Consider the following 25,019-nt stretch of genomic DNA (forward strand, 5'->3'; position numbering starts at 1 on the left):
ATAATGCAAATGTGTATGAGAGGTTTTATGTACAGATGGGATATAAATTGGTGGCATATGGATACAAATACCAACACCCAGGTATTTTTGTTTTGTGTATGAAGGTGTTCATGCTTTTTTTTGTGTTTTTGGCGAGGCAGTAGCTTATCCAGCTCGTAACACTTTTATTCTCATCAAAAGAAGTATTACATCACTTCAAACACAGGTCGTTGCTGATTGTTTTATTAAGAAATGACTTGCTTTTTTTAAAGAGCTAAAGTTTTGTATTGATCTTCACATAGCACTTCCCCCAATAGATTTGTTAAATGTGATTGCAGTTTTCCTAGTGTTAAAGACGTGATCTGAGACAGATCTATCAAAAAGCATAGACTTAAAACCCAAAATAACTTGAGACTGCAAACAAGATTATGCGTCTCAAAGTTATTTAGAACTTTCAGTCTTTGGGCAACTGATCTTGAACTGTCTGGATCATGAAATTCTTTGATGCAAGTTATTTCACAGTCTTAAGATGGATATTGTGAAAGTAGACATCAAAATACTTTGTCGATATTTCCTGAGTATCTAGATACAGATAATACAGGATTCCAAGATGTACAGTAACATAAAAATAGGATTTTACGATGCAACTATTTTTAGATGCACACATGAGGTGTGTTGTGCCTTCTAGGAGCCAGGTGCACAATAGCAATGCACTAACAAAAAGCAGTGGGCTAAAAATAGGTGAACTGACTGCTTTGCCTTCACTACCTAGCTACCATCTAGAGGTGTACAGGCCTTCTTCCAAAATGACATCTGATAACCCTCCTTATTAAGCCTTGCAAGGTGACTGTTGCCTGTATAGCATAATGGCCAGTTCTACATGACAGCTGCCAATTAAGCTACGACCATTTCTAGATAACAGTTGCCAGCTAAGCTACCATGGTTATGACCAGTTCAGCGTGACGGCTGCCAGCATAGCATGGTTACAGACTGTTTAGAATGATAGTTGCCAGGTAAGGTAGTTGGTCATGACCTGCTTTGGATGAGAACTTCCAGCTTAGCTAGCTTGTTTATGACCAGGTTAGTTTGCTCCCATTGCAAAATGGTACAAACCTGTTGTTGAACAAATCAAACATGGGAATATTTTTTTTTGAATAAAAAAAAACTTTGGCAGGAGAATTTAGGAGAGGTGAAAAAGATAACTTTTTCTCCACATGCATATCTTAGGCTACATCAAACATATTTGTACTCCAATCAGAAACAGCAATATACATTTTTTATCACCTGCTCTAAATGAATAAAGGGGTGGGGAGTGGCATGTTAAACCACCATATCTGCAGCATGCAGTTTTCTTACCTATATGATTATGTCCGTAAATAAATTTATAAAATATTCTTTAAGGACAACTTTGAATCATCAAAAGCCGCATCTTGATCTGATGTTTCTGAATGATCTTAGTGCTGAATCCTGAGACCAACATGGTTCCACAATATGCAGCAATCTACATAGACATACCGACTTTTTTATGCCCACATGAAAATAAAGGAAACCACTGGAGCCATTTTACATTTCATGATAAAAGGACATACAAAGAACCTCTTAACTTAAGTCTCCATTTAGTATGAGGTGAACACATTACATTGCTACACGCAACTAAGCACAAAATCTATTACCACGATATCAATAGTCACAAGATATATAAAATTGAACTTTTTAAAACATTCAAAGGCATTCATTCATGTTAAACATTCAGTTTCTGAAGTCTGATACAACTACAGAAATCTGTCATGGCCAGAAGATAAAGCATTTTGTTTTGAGCTAATGGTCAAACGTGAAAGGTCTCTGATCTAATTTGTACTTAACAATTGTGCATGTAACAATGCAGAACATGGCATACTTATAATTATGAAACATTTAATTTACCAATCTTTTTATAAACAACATAAAAATGCCAGTTATCATACACTGAATTATCTGTCAAAGTATGTCTACAATACACAACATGAAAATTCTTTAGTGATTACAGTTTACTGCATAAGACATGTCCTTACAGCATCCAAAGGGATTCTACTGCTTGGCAAGGTGTACAAAAAAAATCTGGTTTTGTGAATCCTCAGGCAAACTCAATACAGAGACATGACAAGACAGGATCACAAGAAATAGACTTTCTACAAGCTTGTCTTTCAAGACTTATATCCTGGATAGGACAGAAGTTACATGATCTAGTTAGCCAAAGGTCTGGTATTATCATGAGATCTCATCATTCTGGCCTATTTGTCTTCCAAAGTTTTCTTTAAAGCCTGCATTTTATTTGGGGTATGTGCATATTCCCTCCCACAAAACAGTCACATATGGACAAGGGGCATCCTCCTCTGTGCTACTAAGTAGTGGAACTCTCTTCCACATCACATTGGCCACTTGGACTCCAAGGCTACATTCAAATGCTCTCTGAAAACATATCTGTTCACTTAGTACTATCCCTGAATTACTATACTTAACTCCTGGCAACACTGTCATGCGAACCATCATGTAACGACTCCATCTTGCACTGTTTATAGGATCTACATCCCTTCATACCTTCATTTATTGCTTTACCTTCTACTATTGTACCTCATCTTTATGTTGTTCAGTGTGTCTATACGTACCTCGCCATCCACTGACAGTTATCTTTCATTTATCATTACTGGTCTGTGCAGAGAGTGCGATCTATTTTGGCCATGATGCTGTGCATTGTAAGTTAATACTATTATTTTATATTAAAATTCACTATTATTGGAAGGTACACAAATTAAGCATCACCTTCAGTTTGAACATTTTTGTAATAGCTCATGAAAATAAAGCAAGAATTATAGGACCATTAAAATTGTGCAGCAATATGAGAATTATGATTGAAAAATAAACACTGGGATAGGCAGTGGTCAAAAAAAAAAAAAAAAGTTTTACACTGGGCTGCTTAAAATAAAATGTAAGATAAGTGTATAAAAAGAACTCTAGTGAGTTGGGAACACTGAATTTCAGACCATGATGCTGAAGTCATGCTAACACTACAGATCAACTTTAGATTTAGTGATAATGAATCTCAAAATAGATTTTACAATGATCTAGCCTGCTATATATATATATGACAACCAGTATCCCTGGATTACACAGAACACTTCAATGATGCTTCATCCTCACTACAAATTTGTCAAGGTGCCAAAATAATGTTCTTTTATTGATTGATAACGCTCTGCATATTTCAATGTTAATGTCATGCTTTAGTGGCATACCTTCACTGCTGTTAGTGATCATAACTGCAGGACTACTGTGGCCTCAACATATTCTGAACAAACAATTTTCCATCTGATATTGCTGGTACATTTATGGTGCTTGCCACAAATATTTATGGACTACTGGCCACGATGTAAAGGACAGTATTTCCACCTCAGGTATGGATCTGCAGTGTATGCTTCAAATATCAGCAGCGTATGCTGGGTAGGACCATCGCAAAATTACTGGTGCTGTAGAAACAAATGCTACAGCAAAATGTGTTTAAAAAGATCCACTAATCAAAACCTACTTAACATAATGGGCTGATGTAATTTTTATCATTTTGAAAAACACTAATTAGAACAAAAATTAGTTTTGCTATGCAAAAAAGCAGAGCATGTTAGGATATTATCAAAATGCAGAAAGAAAGCTATCTGAAATTAAAGATTCAACAAAAGCAGAGCAAAGTGGAAGCAGTGGAATGGATTTTCCCTCTCCAAAATAAAAAACAAAAAACAAAAAAAGGTAAAAACTTTAGGGTGGAGAAAGGAGTCCGAAAGCAATTATTAGCAGAAAAAAATAATCTTCCTTAATCCCCATTCAAATCTAACATTAAGCCTCTGATAATATCTTGTCAAAATCAGTGTGCCTTTAAATCTATATGTAGAACTCGTATGTACAAAAAGCAGGTGTCCAGAAATGATTGTTTACACCTATTTACATGATAATCTACACTCATTAATGACAATTTAACACATATATAAAGATTTTCAAAAGGGACCTGGTAGCAGCCACTCAAATGCAAGCTTACAACTACTTGACATAGAACACCACCAGGTCAGATCACGTTTGGATAGCATATGTACATACGACCTGAGGGTGATGCTGATGTTGATTAAAAAAAAATGTTTACAAATGTACAAAACACTTACTACTACCAGAGTGCACCATACATGACAGAATAAATTGCTAATGTCATGAAATTACACACATGGAAAGACTACTTTCTGGAAGAACTCTTAAACTATTTTATAAATATAGAAACCTATCTGCTGAAAGAGCCAAGGATTGAGTCAGGCATTGACTGTAATACCAGGCATGAGATGCTTATCATGAATCCAGTTAAACAGTGACTACCACTAACTTTTCTGTTTAATCAATTTTTTTTTAATGGAAACCCCCTCATGTATGACAGAATTAAGATCTAAATGACTTCAAACTTTTCAGTGAATTTTAACAGAACTAGTTTCTCGATGTGGATGATAACATGACAGAACAAAGGTTACACGCTGTAAAACATGTGGAAAGTCCATTTTCTGAATGGGTCAGTCGGAACAAGAATGGAATGCTCAGACAGCACCTTTTGCTAACATAAATCATCATCATTGCCAGAGATTGGTGGACAAGGTGTGGCCTGCACTGGCCCCACCCCAGACCATGCCTCCTGCAGCTGCAGCAGGAGGTTGCTGCATGCTTGACACTTGTCCGCTGCCCAGCTTCATGGCTGCCATTTGCTGCTGCATCTGATCATTAAAAAAATAACTAAATAAACAAATACAAATTGTTCAGACATGAAAGAAGCTACAAGAAGTTTCTATTTATGAAATGCAAGGGGTTTATAAATCCTATTCTCCCAGATAAACATCACACACCATTGGCAGAAAGATTGCATGTCTCTGTGAAACAGAAAACGTGTAATATGAGTGAAAGAATTTTCAACTTTTCTCCCTCAATATTGTTGCACTGTGCAAACATTCTCAATCTGTGAAGCAGGCACATTACTAAAGAACATTAATCATAAGAAGACAGCCACTAACCTGATTGAGTTGTATCTGGTTAATCTGTTGCACTTGTGCTGGAACCTGCTGCATTCCTCCCTGTGGCATGTACATGCCAGTCCCCATCATGTTTGGTTGTCGACCCATCAGGCCCCCTGGCATCTGTGATGATACCATCTGACCCATGCCCCCATACATTGGTGGCTGAAAAATGTTAAGATACAATGACCACGACATTCATATACAATGAATATTATATTTATATGTATCTTTCTTAAGATGCACATGTCCACACACACCCTTAAAATACTGTTTATGATGGAAAGTTATCCTATGTTGTAATGTGGTTTGCATTATTTTACTAGTTTATGTGGCATTTTCCCCTTAAATAGTAAGATCTGGTAGACACCTCTATTTGGACTAGCTTTTCTGAGTTCTTTATACTGGATGAGCTATTTTTTAAAGAGCTATTTTTTAAAAAATATTCTTTAACCAAGGGTCTACTTTCTAAAACTTGGTCATTATTTATTATTCTCTAGCTTATATGCAGCATGTGAAAACCCAAAAAAATCTATTCTTCCAACAAATAAAAAAACTGGTGGGGGAAAGTTGATTTACTTGAAAACCTACTGGTGTTATTTGCTAAAAACATACTTGTGTTATTTGCTTCAAAACCTCCTTATGTTATTTGCTTAAAATCCTACTTGTGTTATTTACAAAATTATGAATAAAATTACCTGCATTCCAATCATTCCTTGTGGCAAGGGTTGTCCCACCATGCCAGGCTGCTGTTGCATCATGGGAACTCCCATGCCCATATTGCCATACATCTGCTGAGGTACATACATCCCACCTGCAGGCATAGTTTTACATGGACAAAAAAATAAAAAATTACTGAGGCTGGGAACACCTCTGTAAATCAGTGACACAATGGTTAAAAAGGTTGATACAGACTGTCAGCAATATGAACATGTTCTCTTGACAGAGTCAGCTGGCTGAATTTTAAATTCAGAACTCCTACACCCTGCATCCTGGCCATTTTTATAATGACTGAAATACATCATAAAATGAGACTCTATCTTTAAAGTGGCAAAAGGTATTACTTAATATATGATATATAAATTGCACACTGTTTCTTTATTTGCAGGAAAAAAAAGAACAGCATATAATAACTTTAATGCTGTGCATAAATGCAAAGTATTGCCACATAAAAATCAAATTGTAAAGCATAGAAAACATGCTTGACCACACACACACAAAGAAAAACTTTGAAGACAGTGACAGTCAAGGAACAAGCACAACATTAACAAGTACAAATGAACAACAGAGAAAGAGAGAAGAGCCCTCATTGACATCATTGAGATTCTCTGTCCAAATAGAAAGTTTGGTCAAAATGGTGGTTGAAGGAATGAGGAAGGGAGACAAGTGCAAATAAAAGGCAGAAAAAAACCCAGGACAGCATTCTTCACGCCCACATTACTACCGGCATACACTGCACTACTTCTCATGCCATTAAAATTAATCATTTTGTGCTTAGCAACACAACTTATGTGTATAGAAGATATCTAATAATTTATAAGTCTGGGTAAACAAGAGACCAAGAAGAAAACAAAATTGTCTCATTTTGAGACTGGAAAAAAATCATGCAAAGATACAAAAATATTGAGAGAACACTTCTATAAGCACGTGTGTTTGTAGTTCTCAAAGTATGAAAGTGCTTGAGAAAAAGATCAATAACACGTTGCTTATATAAAGAGAGAGCTATATCTCAAGGCAGTTTCTAAACAGCACACAAAAGCAAACAAAAAACATGGCTTCAGATTAAATACCAGGTAAGGGGTTAATGTTTCATACAAACTTTTAGTTCCATAAATGTTCTGGTTAACATCTCATATTAAATGCTACAATATTGCAAAATGTCTGGCACAGAAGAAACTTTTTTACTTAATCTTGCTCACTATTCTAGACAGTCATCCCTGGGACAGATCAGTTAATTAAATTTTTTGTACAGAAAACATGATTAATGAAGGGAGTCAAACGCAATTTTCACGCTAATATTCTCTTTTGATCCAGTCAGGGATTTGTTGCTTTATAGAACCATGTATAGAACCCACATTCAAGGACGAACAAAAACAAGAAAAAGCCTTTAAAACTCTTGTGCAAATAGAGAAAAATGTGTAAGCCAGCTGTACACCTTATTCTAATGTCTTAAAACATTATAACAGAATGTGTGGACAAAAGCTCATGATAGTTTGGAAAAGCGTTTAGTTTTTTAAGAGGTTATTTATTGTAATTTTCCAACTTTAAAAATAAAAAGATTTACAGAGGAAATGAAAACAAAAAAATTAAAAATAAGAAAAAGTAAGAAGGATCTGGAAGAGGAGCCCAGGAACAGATTCCTTCCCACATGCAACCCCCAAAGTAGCAGTGAGCTTTTCATGCTAGTTAAGGCCCTTTTGCCAATGTCTGGAGTTACCTCCTGCTGCATAATAATACATGCTGGCGTTACACTGAGTGCTATAATCGCCCATTCCAGGTGGCAAAACGCTGGGATATCCCCACATATTGGCTGATGGAGGAGAGACCTCTGGCTTGCTAGCCGGGGCTGATGTCCATTTTTCAGGGACCAGAAGTTCCGAAGAGGGGACATCTAAAGGGTAAGGGGCACAGAGATAAGCCAGCCATTAACAGGGAGCAACAGACATTTAGATTCCCCCAGTAAAAGGCACAATTATCCTTAGGTCACACTTGGAACATTAAAAACTAAACTTCCTGAGATAACCAAGTCCCTTTACAGTGACCATTTAATATTACATACATTCAACAGGAACATCCCTAGGGCTTTGCTGTATTAAAAAGAAAATGATTGCCATAATATACACCCAGTGCCTTCTCACAGTTGACACTAAGACACTGCACTGACAGACGTTTCAATAATTATATGTAATACATGTGATTTATATATTAAAAATCAACATCTATGTCTACCCTACAAAGTTCATTTTATTCTGTACACCACCCATTATGCAGCTCTGAAGTTTTAAGAGGTCCAAAGCTTCTAAGCAATGTAAAGTTATGAGGATTTACCATGTCTGTTTCTATAATGGCCTCTTGCCAACAGCAGGAAAAAACATAATAGGTCACATAGGATGTGCCGCTGTAATGGATACAGATTTCATGTGCAGCAACAGTCCTTATTACTACTGATACAATTTCTTCCAGGTTTTACCTAATCTGCTCAACTTTCCATGCTTCAAATTATTTGTTACCATGGGTCAACCTCATTACTTTGCATATGCCTAATCTTTATAATGCTGCAGAAACGCATACACACACAAATGTCTAATATTTATAACACTGCAGAAAAACAAATGTGATATGGGCATTCTCATTTCCCACTAACACAGGCTTCTCAGATATTAAAACTTGAAGAGGATATTACGCAAGATAACACTGTGGCATACTCAGAATTGGAAAAGCACTCTGGTTTCAATATTTAAAAATACTGACTTGTTTCTTAGTTTTACTAGTTTCCTTGTAGTAGTGCAACGTCATGTTTATTAAAAAAAAAAAGAGAGAAAAAACCCCAGACAGCTTCAAGCCAGAGTAAGTTACAGATCCAAGTACAAAAGAAAAGCAGAATATATTTCTCTGTGAGTCCTGCACTGACAGTGTTAGTATTAACAGGTGACCTGTTAAAAGGAAATCCTCTTTACTGAAGCTGATCTCACTTACGTGTTGCTGAGACTACCATGTATGTTGGGGTCATACCATACCCTACAGCAAACACACAGGTGTAACTATCACCATGCAAAACCTTAAGCCAATAATGCAGATATGCCTGACTTATTATGTAAATGTTGCAAAACTATTTATAGGCAAGGCATGCACCATACTCTTTCATCAAAAATATTTTTAAGATATTCCTGCATAAAATTGGGAATAATTAAATCTCACTTATAACACTGCTTGAGGCAGTCTGAAGAATTTACAAATAAAACTAACGCCATAAATTAGCAGGTTAGTCAGTTAACCCTCTAATGGCCGCAGAATTTTTATAGCATTAACCACAATGGGGTCTGTATCGATCCCATACCATTTTGCCATTCATTTTCATGAAAAAAAAATACACACTGGGGAAAATGCAATAGCTATTTTATTAAAACATGAAAATCAATGTAATTAACATGCACCACAAATTACAGTGACAAAACATAGTAATGGTACAAAAAAGATATGAAGAGTTTGTATCTCAAGATATGGTCAAACCTTTCTTCCTAAATCTGAAGAAAGAGAGACAATGACGATGGAGGTGTATAATGTACCCTATTCTCCTGGAACATTCTTTTTCCATAGATTTTTGAAGTCCAGCAAGTTCCTTGCCCAGTTTCATCAGAAAGATTTGCTGTTTTTTACTTTTGCCGCGTTGTCACTCGGGGTTTAGGAAAGTCCAAACGATGTAAGGCATTCAAGCACTGATATCCACCATAAGATTACTATAGACCATCTTACTGTCATTCATTTTTGGTCTAGCAGCGAATCAGTTTGTCCATTGTGTCAATGCCACCTTTTATCTTGCTGTAGTCCAAAACTGAGGCTTCTTCTCTACTGTGGTGTTGGCAACATCCAGTTGATCATGAGAAGTGCTAAAGATAACGACTACCTTGCCTTTCTTTGAGCAATAAAAAACCAGCATGAAAAGAAAAGAGTGTAGTATTTGTCTGCCTCCCTTTTGCTTTTGTAAGAGCATGTGGAATCTCTTTTCTGCTTTTACCAAGCGTCCCCAGAAAAGGTAAGCCTTTTAGCAAGAAGTTTCTCTCCCAACCCAAAGCTAGTTAAGAAGTTTTCACTCGTTAGTTCCTTCCACTATTTTCCAACCCAGATATCATGTCCAACACAATGCCTATTCTCTAGGTTGGTCGGGTCTTCTTCCATGTATTCTTGGCAATTTAAAACATAAGATGTGCTGTCAGATGTCAGAATGATGTCAGAAATCGCTGCTGTAATCAATGTACAGTAAGGAAGCAACTTTTGTAGGCTCGACAACTAGGTGAGGCATTTTCTCAACTGAAGACAAAGGGGAAATTGACACCTAAATAGGTTTTAAAAGGATGCTATGAGTATTTCGAAACAGAAACAAGAAGTACCATTAGTTCAGAAACACACAGGGAAAGCGAAAAATTTGGATGACAAGATGTTTGTTTCATGGAATTCATCCGTCAACATGTGGTATTTATACCCGGAGTTCATTCGGACCCTGCCGGTGGTTAATAATAGAATTTTAATTTCTGATACAATTTTGCAGATATTTGAAAATTAATTTCATCCATGATGAGTCCACCACTAAAGTGTAAAAAAAAATCAAAATATTGAGATAAACAGCTCACATTTTATAAATAGTAAAACTTTGGTTGGAATCTGTATGGACCCCAGCGGCTATTAGAGGGTTGAAATGTTAAAAAAAAAAAAAAACCCACAAAATCTGCAACAGTTTTTCAAATAAAGCCTAGGTTCTCATTAACTAGCTCTACCAAGTTTATTTCTGCATAACCAAGGAAAAAACTTCTACCTCGGATTTGCTTGGCTTCTTGTAATTCTTGCCTGTGAGAAAAGTGCTAAGAGGTCATGACCACAGTAATTAAATTCACAAACCAAAAATATCTTGAGAATTCAAATATACATTCAGTTCTAAAGCTTGCAATGATTACAGAAATGTTCCCTTTTTTCCATTCATTTTATCAGTGGGAAAAAATCTTGAAGGTTTCCACAAGTATAATCCAAATAATGGCTTGATAAAAATTGTCAAATCTGTAACACTGGTGCATTAAGGTCTCTTGTAAAGGTTAAACTTCAATAATGGTTTTACGAAGTTCAAGATAATGAAGTTAATCACCAGAATAAGTGAACCTTTAGCTGAGTGATTTATTTTGCCAATTATATTGTAAATGTCTTTCTTATACAATTTAATGGAACAAACTAATTTTTTAATATAAAGTACAGCTACACAAGGGATGTATACCTGGTTCTGTAATAAACTATACTTATATACTACAAAGATTTTAATGGATTTTTAAAAAAAAAGTGACGTATGCCATCCTCTACCTTTACTTTCTCTCACAGACAATCTGCAGTCTTGATGCTATCATCCACAAACATTCTCTCTTCAATCTCACATCAATGCAGTCTCTGTCTTCCTTGACCTTTGCAGGATCAGTCACATCTGACCCATCCTGCCAGTGTCTTCACCAAAAAGCTCCTGTCTGTTTTTGTGTTGTGGTGGCTGGATTACTACAACTCTCTACATGTCAGCCTCCCTAACTGCCTACTGGACAAACTGACAAGGAAACAACATTGCTCATACTGTCTTCTATAGGTGAAAAGTAGACCATGCTACATCCTTCCTCTGTGAGCTTCACTGGCTGCAAGTTTAAGCTTGCACTGATTAAAAGATCACCATACTGTGCTACTGTTGTTTTCCCAGCCTTGCCCCAGCATACTTGTACGAGCTACTGACGCCTTATTACAGAGTTGGTCTATTTGATCTGATTGTGTTGCCTTCCCTACTGTGCCACTGATCAGACAGAAGAAGAAATTAAGCAGATGCCCCTTTCTCTTGCATGTCCACATTTGAAGACTTCAAATCCTGCTTAAAACCCATCTATTTAAGAAATATCTTGCAGAATAAAGATTACTGTTCTGTTCACTTAGTTCTTCATGCACGCAGTTTATGTTTCTTGATGATTTTATGTCTCTTGTCTGGTTGCCTGTTGATTTGTTTATATTCTTTTGTGTGCAGCACATTAAGTTTGCATCCACAGAGCATAACACATTTGAAAAAATTCTAGTATTATTATTTTCTCTGCTGGTGTTGACGTATCATGTACTTGTGTAAAACAGTACATAATATGAAAGATTAAAAAACCTTTTTTTTTGTTTCATAAAAACATAATCACACACACAACACTAAACATGGCAGTATGCGAACAATAAGTTATCTTGCCACAGATATATTACAGCCAGACTCTGCTAGCTGCAGTATTACAATAATGTTGACATGTGAACAATGATGATATGAACTCACCTGGAACACCAAACATTTGCTGCTGCCCACCACTGCCATAGAGTGCCATGATAGAATCCTTGGCAGACTTCTTCTCTCCAAAGCCTTCAGTGTTACCCCCACCACCACTTTCAAATAAGTTTGCTTCTGCCAGGCCATTCTATAACAGTTAATTACAAAACTTGTTATCTTCTCTTTCTCATTTGTCCAAACACACACACAATGCAAGCACATAAACTTTAACAAAGTGTGCACCCAAACGCAGTTGTAACTCTGCAAATTCAAGAACATGGACTACCTAACCCTAACCCTCAGTTTTCTAAACACAGAGAGGTAAAAATACTTTAAATTCTAGCAGGCTCACTCACCTGCTGTCCAGTAGTGATGTTCTGCTGTCCAGCACCTCCCAGTCCTGCTGAGCTGGATCCTCCAAAGAGGTCTGCCAGTAGGTCATTCTGGCCAGCACTGGTTTGTACAGGGACTGGCTCTGCATCTACACAACACCAGCAACACTTGTTATGAGTTAATTTGCTAGACCAGAACATTGGCCAGACAAGACTTATAGACTTATTAAATATGTTGTGCTAGATTAGCACCGAATGTAAGCCAGACATGACTTATAGGTTTATATAACATGGGAAGATGCTGCTACAGTACTATTTCCAATGTTAGTCTGAAGTGCAGTGACAAAGTCATCAAGATCAGCCTATTATTTTAAATTAAATTTTATGTTAAATTAAATTTAGGTATTTTTGTTGTTTGTTATGCTTTAAGAATTTGAACACTGTTCTGTGAAATATGATATGGTGCAGGCATACATCCCTATTCCAGATTATCAAGTGATTTTTACAATATCTGTTCCATGTATTATTTTTGTACTAATGCATTTTGATGTACTGTCTTCTTTGCAGTGAAAGACCATTTTCATAAAACATGTGTATAATAGAAAATAAAGTGGTGGTGGCTTTCTGCTACTTTGTTTCTAAGCTTTGTTTAGATGCCAGGTGCCAACCTGCAAGAACAACCAACACTAGAACTGGATTCAATCCTGCTTTGCAAAAGAAATGGCTTAATATAGAGTGCACATAACAGTCCTAATTCAGTACAAGACACCCAGAGCAGTCTAACACTTGAATCAATTTGTTAAAAAATTCCAGACAGCACTACTAGTTGAAGAATACACAACTGAAACAGGTACTGTTCCCTATGAGGATGCTCCTGCAATACAACAGACTAAAACAAAGATAATAAAGTTTTTAACAATGATGCAGTGTAAATGACATTTTTTAAAAATATCTTATTTAAATGTTTGCTTCTCAAGCAAAAAAAAATCTGAAATAAATAATAGGGAATAACAGATATATCTATTCTGGTTTATTAGCATATCTTGGAAATAAGGATCAATAAAATGCTAAATGGATAAATATCTTGGAAGGGTTAATAGTGTATGGCCAAACAACAGAAAACTGTTTTTTTTTCAACACAAGTATGTTAATTTTTTTTTAAAGTATACAACATAAATATAAATGCACATAGTTAATGGACCATGTCAAAAGCGCTTTTCAGCCAGAGTTAATATGGCTGTTACTCTTTTGCTAAGAGGGAAAGATATGATTGGCTTGTTCTGGTCATGTGATATAATGCTTGCAATGGAAATGGCAAGGGGAAGCAAAAGTCAATAAGAAGTTCTCTGATGATGTGTGTTAAGTGTGTATTGCAGAAAATTTATCAATAAAAGAAAAGTATCTTAATGTTGCTTTCCAGTGAAAGAAAAGGAAACTAAGATCTACAAAAAAGGGTACAATTTGTGCTGGTATCTGGCTTTCAAATACAATAAAGAGTGAATATCTCCTCAGAAAAGAAAAGCAAATACTACCTTGTCATCATTATTTCCTAACGACATTAAAATAACCGCAATACATTACTTTTGATCTGGTCACAAGCTCATTTTTATATCCTTTGACACTTAACTGTCATTTTTAAAATATGATCTTAAGTTCTGGCCCAGACTACAATTCAAATGGATGGGGGCAAGATTCGATTTCAGTGAAGTCCTTAATTTTGTTATGTTCTCATCCTCCTCAGATCAGAAAAAACCGCATGGAGCAGATTTTAATAAAAGTAACTTCACCAAACTTTGCTAAAGAGGTGTCAGGAGGAAGTTAAAATCCTGTCTGGTCCATAGCAGCGACAACAAATCTCACTTTGACCATGGATATATCCGTCAAAATAAAATTTTGTTACAAACGGTTTTCTCATTAATTGCTGACTCTAGTCACATGATTACACAATTCCAAACACTAGCATTACGTAGTTGCATATCTGTTTTTGTTTGCAAGTATTTAATGGCATGCATATCTGCTCTGCCCAACATTAACCAAAAATGTTCTCTTTCAACATAAATTTTCTCTGTGAAAAAAGTGTGGAATAACTCTAAAATTCAATCAATCCTACAAATAAGCATGCCTCCTACAGGACATCAAGGGGTCAGAAAAGATAAAGATCTAGTAATTTGTCAGAAATGTAACTTTGAATACTGAAATTTAATTATCCAACAAAAACTAAAATGAAATCTAAAAAACACTTTTTCTTACAAAAAGAAACATGACTATTGAAGCCATTATCAGGTTTTATATATTGTTTTCTGGGAAAGACAAGCCCCCTCCTGTCTGCTTACCCCCAGTGCACACTACTATAGGACTGCCATATAAACACTAATCTTCTAGGACATGAAAATGAAAAAAGCCACAAATCCAATCATACACTATCATCTGACATGATTTTCTTTTAATCTGTCCAGGCTAGGTAAACTGCAATTTATCTTGGTACATCCTTATCATATGTAAGTATAAGAAAAAAGCACAAACTCTTCAGTGACAATAAAGACCCCAAGATAAAGACAGTTACATTTACAGTGGTAATGCATGATGACAACAACAGTGAATGTGGTAAGAAAACAAGACATGCACTTTGTATGTCAATTCATGGATCAGAAAGAAGATAAGGAAATGATGATAGGTCAAATGTTCCAGTTCCCCAAAACTCAAAGGTCTTACGTTACCAAGGATTATTTAAACAAGAGAAAAATAAAACATGCAACCATCAGACAAGCTGAAACACAATACAAAGCAAAAAATGCAACTCAAAACAAACAAAAGCCCTGAGGAAGGTAGAAACAATTAATCCACAAATCCTCCTGAAACTAACCAGAATCCCATTCAGTCACCTCAGAATAAACATGACCCACACAAAGAAAAGCCCCGAGATAAAGTTTGGAAGGAAACAGCAAAAGCACAAAGTTTCAAGCAGGGACCCAAAATTTACTTACTTTGCATGTAACTTATAGAAAAATCTATGAAGGATAAATTTCAAATCATTATTAGCATAAAACAATACAAGAAAAATCCAGAAAGAAAGCACTTTCATTTTAAACGTGTTACAGCTAATCTGACTGATGATTTTAAAACATCTTCATAAGGTTACTCTCCTCTGCTTCGCCAATTCAGGTCATTTCCTGGCCTTTTTAGGTTGTTGGGGATTAAAGGTGTCCAGACTTCACTTTTCTCAGGGCCAATTTTACAGGAAAGTAGAGCCTGTCTCTTCACCCTTGCTGCCTTACTTTCCCAAGTCCTCTAAGGAGTAAAGTACCCATTCCTGCCAGCTGGGTCAACTGGGGGAAAGTTTGCTATGCTACATAGGTATCCAACTAGTGCACTTCTCAGTTCAAATGCCAGCATTCTAACCACTGGCAATCCACTTCCCCAAAGTAGACAATGTATTTCATTCAAAAAATGCACACAACAAAGATGTAACCAAATTAATGCACTTTGACAATTAACAGACAGCAAACCACATTAAAAGATAACATAATAAGTGAAAAAAGGGAAGAAACTTACCCAGCCCCAGAAGGTCATCTGTACCAGACTTGGGTTTTACAGGTTGTGGCTGTGACTGTGCCTGTGCCTGCTGCAATGGCTGTGCCTGCGCCTGCGGCTTGGCTTCCAGTGGGGCGGAGCTGACAGGCTTCACTTCTGCTGCCACAGGGCTGCTGGCAGAATTCTGTCAAAACAGACAACCACAGGACATCAGAAAAATAAGACTCCCATTTCCTCAATAAACATAACAACAATAAGTACAGTTTTTACCCTGCAATGATATGGAAGAGTTGCCATGTGGATACCTTGTGCAATCAACTTGCAAAGCTGAGGGTAAAATACAATGTATTTATGGAATACTTGAATACATATGTGTACTAAAGACTCATATTTTTACACAAATATTACAGATATAACACATGGAAAACGGCATAATTATGCTAGCCTAAGCATTTTCAAACACCTCTACCTCTATTTGATCACAAAGGAAACAACTGTCAAAGAAAGTTTACAAATTTCCTATCACAACTCTTTCTGGGGATGGCCAGCAGCTCAGTTCAGTGAACACCTTAAATGCAATATTATAACTGGTTTATATCACCACCAGTAACTTTTGTTTCTACTTGATGTGTGACCACTCATGTCTACTGCCTGCAGGAATAGAAATAATCAAAGGGTGCCACAGTCTGGTGACACAACCCTGTGTGTAGATGACTTTTTTCATTTGGGACGCACCTTCTTTTAAAATATACAAAAAAATGCACTTTCAGGATAGCTTGAGCAAAGAACAGTTGATGTTTGGTTATTTTGTTTTATTTTCTTGTTTGTTCAGTATTTAATTTTTTAAATATCGTATTTTGTTCATTCCAGCTTCATCACACCCTAGTATTGTGAATGAGTTAAAGGTGATGCAAAAAAAATAATTCAAAAACAATCACTTACAGAACTTTGACCAACTGCTCCCACTGGTTTGCCACGTATTTTTTTCTTATCAGCTCGATCATCTTCAAGCCACTGTGCGTAGGGCAAAGAGCAGAAAACAAAGTAAATTTTTGGAAAGAGCAAATAATACATTGTCATGCTACTACTTGATTCTCATTCACACTGCTTGTCACTTAATGCAAAGTCTACCCATAAACGTTTCTAGGGTCTACTTTCTCTCACTAATTATTTACAAAAGACCCTAGGTCTAAAACTGCAGAAACTATCCAGAAAATTTCTTACACAAAATTCCAATACACAGTAAAAACTTTTAAAATATAAGCCAAACAGATATGTCTGGGGATTTTGGGAGTGGGGCATTATTTATTTAATAAACTTCTGCCAAAATAGGACTTGCAAAAACACTACAGTTTAGACATATTTTTCATCTAAATTTTTTTAAAATATTTCATTTTACATTGAGTGACAAACCTATCTCCTATTTACACCAGATATGAAATATTTTATGTGGAATATGTTTGGCATTTTTACTGCAGGATGATATTGCAGTGGATGCCCTTATATTCCTTTCACTTTTGACAAACATCAAGAAAGAAAAGAAGCGCATGACTGCTCTTTTTGTGACGCTGAGACCTCCTGTCATGTGAAAAATAGAAGAAATTTTAGCCTTTCACGGCAACCTTTTTTTTTTTTTAAATGATCTGTCTCTCGAGCAATGAAGCACCTAGAGTCTGTAAGCAAAAGCATGCATGGACATATTTTAATGGTAGTCTGAAGAAATTTCAAAAATTTTGTTGCTACATATGGTGGTGCCAAGCTCAGAAGCCTCTGAATGTAAAAAGTCTGCTTGGCCTCACCAAAAATGTAAGAAGGGTGTCACAGATGGTGGTGAAACGCAAGAAGTGTAAAAAGGGAAGCTTTCAAGAAGGAAGAAACCACATACAGACACATGCTACAGCTGTTCATTAAATGAATTGCAACAGATCAACAGGCACATATGAGGTTTTGTACAACCAGCTATGCAGAGTTAACAAATGTAAAGCAAAGAAATCTAAGCTAAATAATGACTTCTAATCTTGTTTACATAGCAACATCTTCAGACCGACAGCTGAAGTTGCTCGCACGTTATTGCTGTGTGTAACATCCTTTATTATTAATTTCATCGCTAATGTGCTAAGCTGAATTGTAATAGTATAATATCATATCACCAATAAATATCTGCAACAAAAAAGTATTCATTAAGGAAATAAGAAAGTATAGGTCATACAGAAAATAATGATTTTAAATACAAAACATTTCAAGTAACCATAGCAGATTAAAATTCAGACTGCATTAAAATTCTTGTGGTAATAAGGAGGTGTTCTGCTTATCATACAGCAAAATCTTCTTCATATTTGAAATCAGGATAGTGAATTGCACAAAACCTGAAATGTGTGTCAAAATCACGGACATCATTACACCCTCCTGTTCATGTTAAATGACAGAGTTTTTTTCCATCATATTTTGGTCTTTTCTCTCACTGAACATCTATCATTAAACATCTCTGAGCAACTATCAAAAACATTTTTGGGCTAAAAACACAATCTAAGAATGTATCCTCCAATATTTCCCACTGATGGCAGAAAATCTTGATCAAGATGCTCTCCATATTGTTTTGGACTTGAGAATGCGATTAATAGTATGTGATAGAATTACTGAAATCACTTTTGCCCTCCAGCTTTTCAGATTAGAGAGGCTGTCACCTTAGCCTTCTGTATTCTAGACAAAAAGCTAAACAAAATGCTGCAGCTAACTTGTTCATGTGTCTAATTCAGTTGTATAAACCAAAAATCACAACACCAATGAGCTGTCTGTGCCTGTCAGTTTCTCAAAAACAGTTTTCGGTTGTTCTAAAACACACGATCAAGAGAAGGTATTCAAAAAAAAACTTTGAAAATATCTATGCAATTTTTCAAGTCAAATGCTCATATTGAAGAATCTAATATGCAGCAAACAATAGTAAGTCTAAGGCAGACATCAAATGCACACATATTCCACATAGGTACATTTTCACTGGGAAGACCACATAACATTGTGCAGACCCAACATTTTATCACTGGGACCGTAAGACTACACATTACTGTACAATTCTGAAATTGTTTCTTTTTGTTTCTGGAATTGGCTACTGCTGAACTTTTTCAAGTGGTTTGGTTGTTTGTTTTTTTCTTTTTAACTTAAAATACAAACATGAGCACTTCTCAAATTTTATGCAAAAAGTGAAAAAAAAAAAGAAAAGTAACTCCAAAACATGGTAGATGGATGGGGAAAAACTATAAAATGATTACGTTTACACAGGCATTAACTACATAAAGTTGAACAAAATTTTTCTTACTGCACATAAAGCCCCGAAAAAGACTGAACTTTAAATATTAGTAAACTGTTTAGACACTGGAAAATGTTTAATTCATAAAAGTAATTTTTACAGCTTAACACTCGAAACTTTTTCACTAAAAAAAATTTGTTTTAAATTGCAGCATACAGAAGGATTATAACACATATTATATAAATAATGAAAGATAGCAACACACAACTCATGCAATATGTGACATTACACAAAGCAAAACATGCACAGACTATATCTCAACAGAACAATATATTCCAAAACCCATTAGACTGAAAAGCAAGCTGACTGTATCAAAAGGGTCCTATTCACACAAAGCATTTTTAAGTTGCATGTGTGGGTGTGTGTGTGCTTATATGCTTGAATATACAATGGTGGCAGACTGAGAGTATAAGGCATCTGAGGATGAATGAAGTAAAAATCTGCCACTAATTACGATCATTTAAAATGCCATTCTGTAGGAGACAAAGCAAAGGGGAGTTTATAGAATTGTAGGTGGCTACTATGAAAATATGAAACTTGAAAATAATCAAATACCAAAAATGCAAACATTTTAAAAGACATCTTATTTACACTAAATTTCTGATAAAATGTCAACAGATTTGTGGGCACGCCTGCCATGCTTCCCACCCCTTTGACACCACTGATACTTAAATATTTTTAAAACTCCCTTCAGAAGAGGTGGGAGAAATCTTACAATAATAAAAACTAACTTTTGACTGTGCATTTCCCCATGCAGAGGTGATGCCATACATAATGAAATGACTTCCACATAAGAATATATATTTTTCTTTGTAAATTTTTCTCTAATTTTGTTGTTGTTAAAGGAATAATATGATGCTTTACAAAGATTGCATTATACCTATCCTGACACAAAAGATCATTAAACAGTTCCTATCCTCCAAGAATCCCTAAATAGCCCAAGACCATAAATGTGAATACAGCATCAACATCCCCTTGCTTGCCTTGCAAAATAAACCAAAAACAGGTCAGCAGCCAGATTAAAGTTAAAAAGATCAACTCACCTCCATGATATACTACAATATTAAGAAAGATATGGTCAGTTTCAGCTGATCCGGTCTTTAAATGTTAGAAGAGAGAGCACAACAAGAACAGAAGCTCTGACAATGAGAGAAATATTTGAAGATGTCAGCACAAACGTCACTGATGACGTCACATTAACAAATCATGGTAATTATTTACAAGACAGCTGTGAAACAAGAAAGCAGAAAAGCAATTATAAATGCATAAAGATAGGGAGGAGCCACCTACCTCATCCTGCAAGCACTGCTTTTAGACACACTGCTACCTTAACATTATCATGCTGCTTCAAGAACTGCATACAATACTCTTTGCATACATACTTCACAGTATCACACAATGGTATACAGGTGCAAGAATTAAGAACTCTGCTGCCTACCACAGTATCACACAAAAGCAAACAGGTGCAAGAATTAAGTACTCTGTTGCCTACACAATATCACACAACAGCATATAGGTGCAAGAATTCAGAACTCTGCTGCCTGCACAGCATTATTCAATAGCAAACTAGTGTAAGTGGCATGTTTAAATACAATATTGCCTTTACATTGTCGCACACAGAAACAGGGTTCAGATCTGCAGCACAACATTTTATATATAGCCTGGTTTCTTGCCACATGCAGTGATTAGCATAAACTAGAATTTTACCTCTTTTGGGACAACTGGTCTGGGTGGAACCCACTCCTTAGCAATGTACTTTTTCTGCTCATATTTGGCTCGGATGAAAGCCTCAAGTGCACTAGCCACAAGTTAAGGCTTCCACACTCTGATCATCAAGCAGCATTTATGCCCATTTCTCTGTTGTTTGCACTCAATTTACGAGATTAACACCACTTACAAGAAGATTAAGTTTAAAGACAAGCTAAAGACAGCGTAGAAAAATCCAAAGACAGATTTTCTTTTAGGAATGGTGTCTGATATTTGTTTAATTAAAAAAACAGAAAGAATTAAAATCTCAAAATAAGGAATTTAAAAAACACAAGAACAACAACTTATTTATTTCTGGAAAGATACGAGTCTGTTTGTGGACGGCGAAATCCATCAGGAATGTTGGCTTCGTAAACAGCTCTGGCACGACTGTTCCCCATCTCTTGCATCATCTGCATAATTTACATAACTATAAGAAAGATTATATTAATGATACAAAAGTACATAATTATACATAGTAAATAATAATGGTAGAAATAAGCTAAGATAAAATGATCCTAAGCCCTAAGGCTATGTTAATTTCCCCTTGAAGATTCATACGCAATTAACTTCAAGGTCTAAAACTCTAAAGAGAATTGATTCTATATGAATGCAACAGTTACTTCCCTAGAAAGACAGAAGTCTTTCTCCTACCTTTTCACTGTAACCTGAGCGTGCATAATGTGCGTTTGTAATGTACTTTGTGCATGAGTAGTGTCTGCTGTAGAAGTGAGCATATCTGTTACATGCAAATATGTGTGTGGCTATTTATGATTTAGTCTATATATGATTTATGCAAAGTGCTCTGAGCAAATTGTTGTGGAAATGCGCTATATAAATCAGTGGTTCTCGAAGTATTTCGGACCGCGGACCACTTTACTTAAGTAAACAATATGGCGGACCACTAAGGCCTAAAAATCACTCTGTACTATGAATTTCAAATTTAAATTGCCCCATTTGTTTCATTACAATTCAAAACTAAATGTACTTCTGTGACAGAATAAAGCAGTAAGTTGACATAAAACTACCTCGTTATTTGTAATTAAAATGTTAATGCGAGGAATGCATCACTTTAAACATCACTTTTCTGACATATGACGACTGTCAGCCGTGGACCAGCTGACATGTCCGCGGACCACACTTTGAGAACCACTGATATAAATCATTATAATTATTGTTAAGTACACTACCCACTGCAATTTGTTCAGCCGTCCAGGTGTCCAGATTGACAGACTTGACCTTTGAGATATGAACCCCAAGGTTACGGTGGATACCAGCACATCGTATACAGAGAAATATACCAAGATTCCATGATGCCCACCTTGGTCCTGAAAGTCAAAGCATTTTCTAAAAGGTGGGACATACAACATTAACATAAATTTGTAACAGAACAAGAAAAAACATACAAAATTTTATGGTTTACATAAAAAACAACTGTAGTTTATTCAAAAGAATGGATACTGGAAGAACCAAAAATAAAATGAATACATTATACATTAAAGAATTTCTAACTAAATAATTTTTACAAATCACTCATTCAAAATTTTAGACATACCAAATAAACTCTCTTAACTTTAAAGAAAAGAATAATTTTATCAAATTACATTCATCAAGCTATTATTCTAAGATGGTATATCTAAAGAACATTTTCTGATGCTGTAACTAAAGTTACCAAAATGAACAGCTCAGATGAGAGAATAGCGATGAAGATGAGACTGAGACTTCGTCTGATCTTGTGATGTGTTTCAGCTTATTTAATTTTGTGTTGACCTCTATTCACATCAACATGGCTGTTTAATGCCAAAAAATCAACCTCTCTGTTGTATCACTCTGTCTAGTAAAGCAGCCTGTGTGCCATCTGTTACTTAACAGCATTAAACAAAACAAAATCCTAACTCAGGTGTTCGGCCACCACATATAGCTATAGCCGCCATGCAAACAGAAGACCATGATAACCAACCATTTGACACTGACTGACCCAGAAAGCAGCCATGTGCCAGGTGCTTATGAAAGCTGCAGTACAAACAGTAAAGCCATGATGAACAACAGACAATCATAAGCAGAAACTAAGGCAAATACTATTGTTCTACAGACTTTAGCTGTTGGCCATGCTTAAAAACCACGGAAAATGGCTGTGGCCACATTCTTAAAAAATTTACTGGCTAACTTGCATGAACCATCCTTTGCTTTACACTCTTCAACATTTAAGAAAATGGCAAAATTAGCATTTTACAGTCACAATAAAGAAAACTGACGAAAACCTATGAGCTTTTAATAACAACACACCAAATATGTCAAAATTTAAAATATGAAAATAAATATACCACAAAGTCTGCATAGCTAGAACAAGAACTATATATGTCAATATGTCAACGCCGTGCATCTACTTTTTTAAAAACCCTATAAAATTAAGCAATGATTGATGATTTTCCTTTTTTTCACTTTTGTGCAACATTTCACAAAGTGACATACTCCAGTAAAGTGTGATTTGTGTAGCACAGCTTCCAATATCTACTACCGCACATATGCATTACATTAATGTAATCTGTTATCTTGACAGTAGGTTACAACAAACTTGCTCAGAAAGGCTGAAGTGATTGCAGCAATTAAAATGTTAACAACTCTGTTTTCTGTGGTTTCCTAAATAGTTTTAAATTAAGGATATTAATAGTATACTGACTTTATATATAACATTCTCAAACTCCATCAGAAACTGGAAAAAAGAGTGACAACTCTGCATCTTCTGAGGCATGATAATTCATGTGATTTTGTCTGTTGGAATTTTGATTACATTCTAAATATGACCACAGACACAATATGTACATTTCAAAAATACCTACCTTTGTAAAAAAAAAATTCAAATAAAAATTTGTTATCTGTGAAAATATTATTTTATTTTCATCCTATTATTTGAAGTTTTAATTTTTTTAAAGCTGCCAGGTGTGGACATTGACTAACTTGTTATCTTGTAGGAGATTTAAACTGTTTATTTTACTGATATTTAGTCTGTGGGGCATACTGAAAATGTAAGATCACCCAGGTTTTTTTTTTTTGTTGTTGTTTTTTTTTTTTTGTGGGGAAGGATAGAAAGTTTTACCTGCTTAGATATAAAAATAACATGAAAAATAATGCATGCTCACATGATAAATATAATTCTTTATATGTGTCTATATATAATTACTTCCAAGATAGCTGGTAACAAACATTTCATTTCTAATCACCCTCTCAAGATCAAAAATACTTTTTGATTTTCCAAGTGTTTGATTCATCACATTTGATAAAATCAACATATAAAAGAAAGAAAAAAATTAAAAGGTATTAATTTTATTGCATCGTATCAGTGATAGATGAGAAGTGCTTGACAGAATATCAGAATGTCCACCAAGCAAGCAGATGAGCTACAAACAGGAAATAAGGCTTCGGCCGAAGTCACAAACCTTTAGCATCACAGTCAACACAATATTTGTTGTCCTCGTCTTTCAAGAAGTTAGAAAGAATAGCTTGGAATTTTTCTTGTTGTGCCTTTGCGCGATCTTTCTCTGTTCGTGATGCCATTTCTTTCACGTCGACGACTTGTCGATGGGAGGAGGAAAAGACATGGGCGGTAACTCTCTGTACACTTCCTGCATCACACTTCCGGCTGAGAGAAAAAAGTTGGGGCTCGTGCTTGCGTCAGTGTAGTTGCGACTTGTTTTCTTTTTAATGCGCATGGAATTGAGGATGACATTTAATAGACATTAAAAAATAAAAAATTTAAACTTTTTTTTCTTTTACAGTTTGCTTGTATTATTTATTAATTTTAATAAGTAATACACGGTTTATCATGTGAATTTTACACCAGGCACAGAATCACTTTTCGTGGAAAAAATAACGGAAGCCGGTATTCGGTATTTTTTTTCATGCTCTTTGCTTTATCAAGAAGCCTTTGCCATTCTTCTGTTTCACGGTCTCATTTTAATGGTTAAGTGAAGTAAGAGGCAGATGCTGGTATGCAATTTTTCGTGCGTTTCATTCACAAACAATTGACC

The 25,019-nt window shown here is 35.5% G+C and overlaps 1 protein-coding gene across 6 annotated transcripts; it reads right to left on the minus strand.

Annotated features, from left to right (window-relative positions):
- Positions 1–194: 194 nt before the first annotated feature.
- LOC112574333 (stromal membrane-associated protein 1-like) lies at positions 195–24,613 on the minus strand. Of its 6 annotated transcripts, XM_025255349.1 has the most exons (15): positions 24,429–24,613; positions 22,186–22,319; positions 21,319–21,404; positions 20,953–21,043; positions 20,289–20,300; positions 16,884–16,955; positions 15,963–16,125; positions 15,395–15,418; positions 12,435–12,559; positions 12,088–12,226; positions 8,742–8,783; positions 7,483–7,656; positions 5,744–5,859; positions 5,046–5,210; positions 195–4,751 (listed from the first exon to the last, which is right to left on the minus strand). In XM_025255349.1, exons 1-15 carry the CDS (start codon positions 24,544–24,546, stop codon positions 4,611–4,613), a joined length of 1,602 nt encoding a protein of 533 aa, XP_025111134.1. In that variant the 5' UTR covers positions 24,547–24,613; the 3' UTR covers positions 195–4,610. The 6 variants fall into 6 exon arrangements, with proteins under 6 accessions (XP_025111134.1, XP_025111135.1, XP_025111136.1 ...); XM_025255350.1 differs by lacking the exon at positions 20,289–20,300 and having other exon boundaries at positions 24,429–24,612; XM_025255351.1 differs by lacking the exon at positions 15,395–15,418 and having other exon boundaries at positions 24,429–24,612.
- Between the last annotated feature and the right edge of the window lie 406 nt (positions 24,614–25,019).

Source organism: Pomacea canaliculata, linkage group LG10 (genome assembly GCF_003073045.1).
Source record: "Pomacea canaliculata isolate SZHN2017 linkage group LG10, ASM307304v1, whole genome shotgun sequence".
NCBI lineage: Eukaryota > Metazoa > Mollusca > Gastropoda > Architaenioglossa > Ampullariidae > Pomacea > Pomacea canaliculata.

What these genes read in the sequence shown, in the direction of transcription:
- LOC112574333 (XM_025255349.1), bottom strand. Translation starts at nt 24,546, where the DNA reads ATGGCATCACGAACAGAGAAAGATCGCGCAAAGGCACAACAAGAAAAA. An exon ending in GAGCAGTTGGTCAAAGTTCT is followed by an intron (nt 16,126 to 16,883) that starts GTAAGTGATTGT and finishes CTGTTTTGACAG; the next exon opens with AATTCTGCCAGCAGCCCTGT. An exon ending in CATGGTAGTCTCAGCAACAC is followed by an intron (nt 7,657 to 8,741) that starts GTAAGTGAGATC and finishes CTTACCCTTTAG; the next exon opens with ATGTCCCCTCTTCGGAACTT.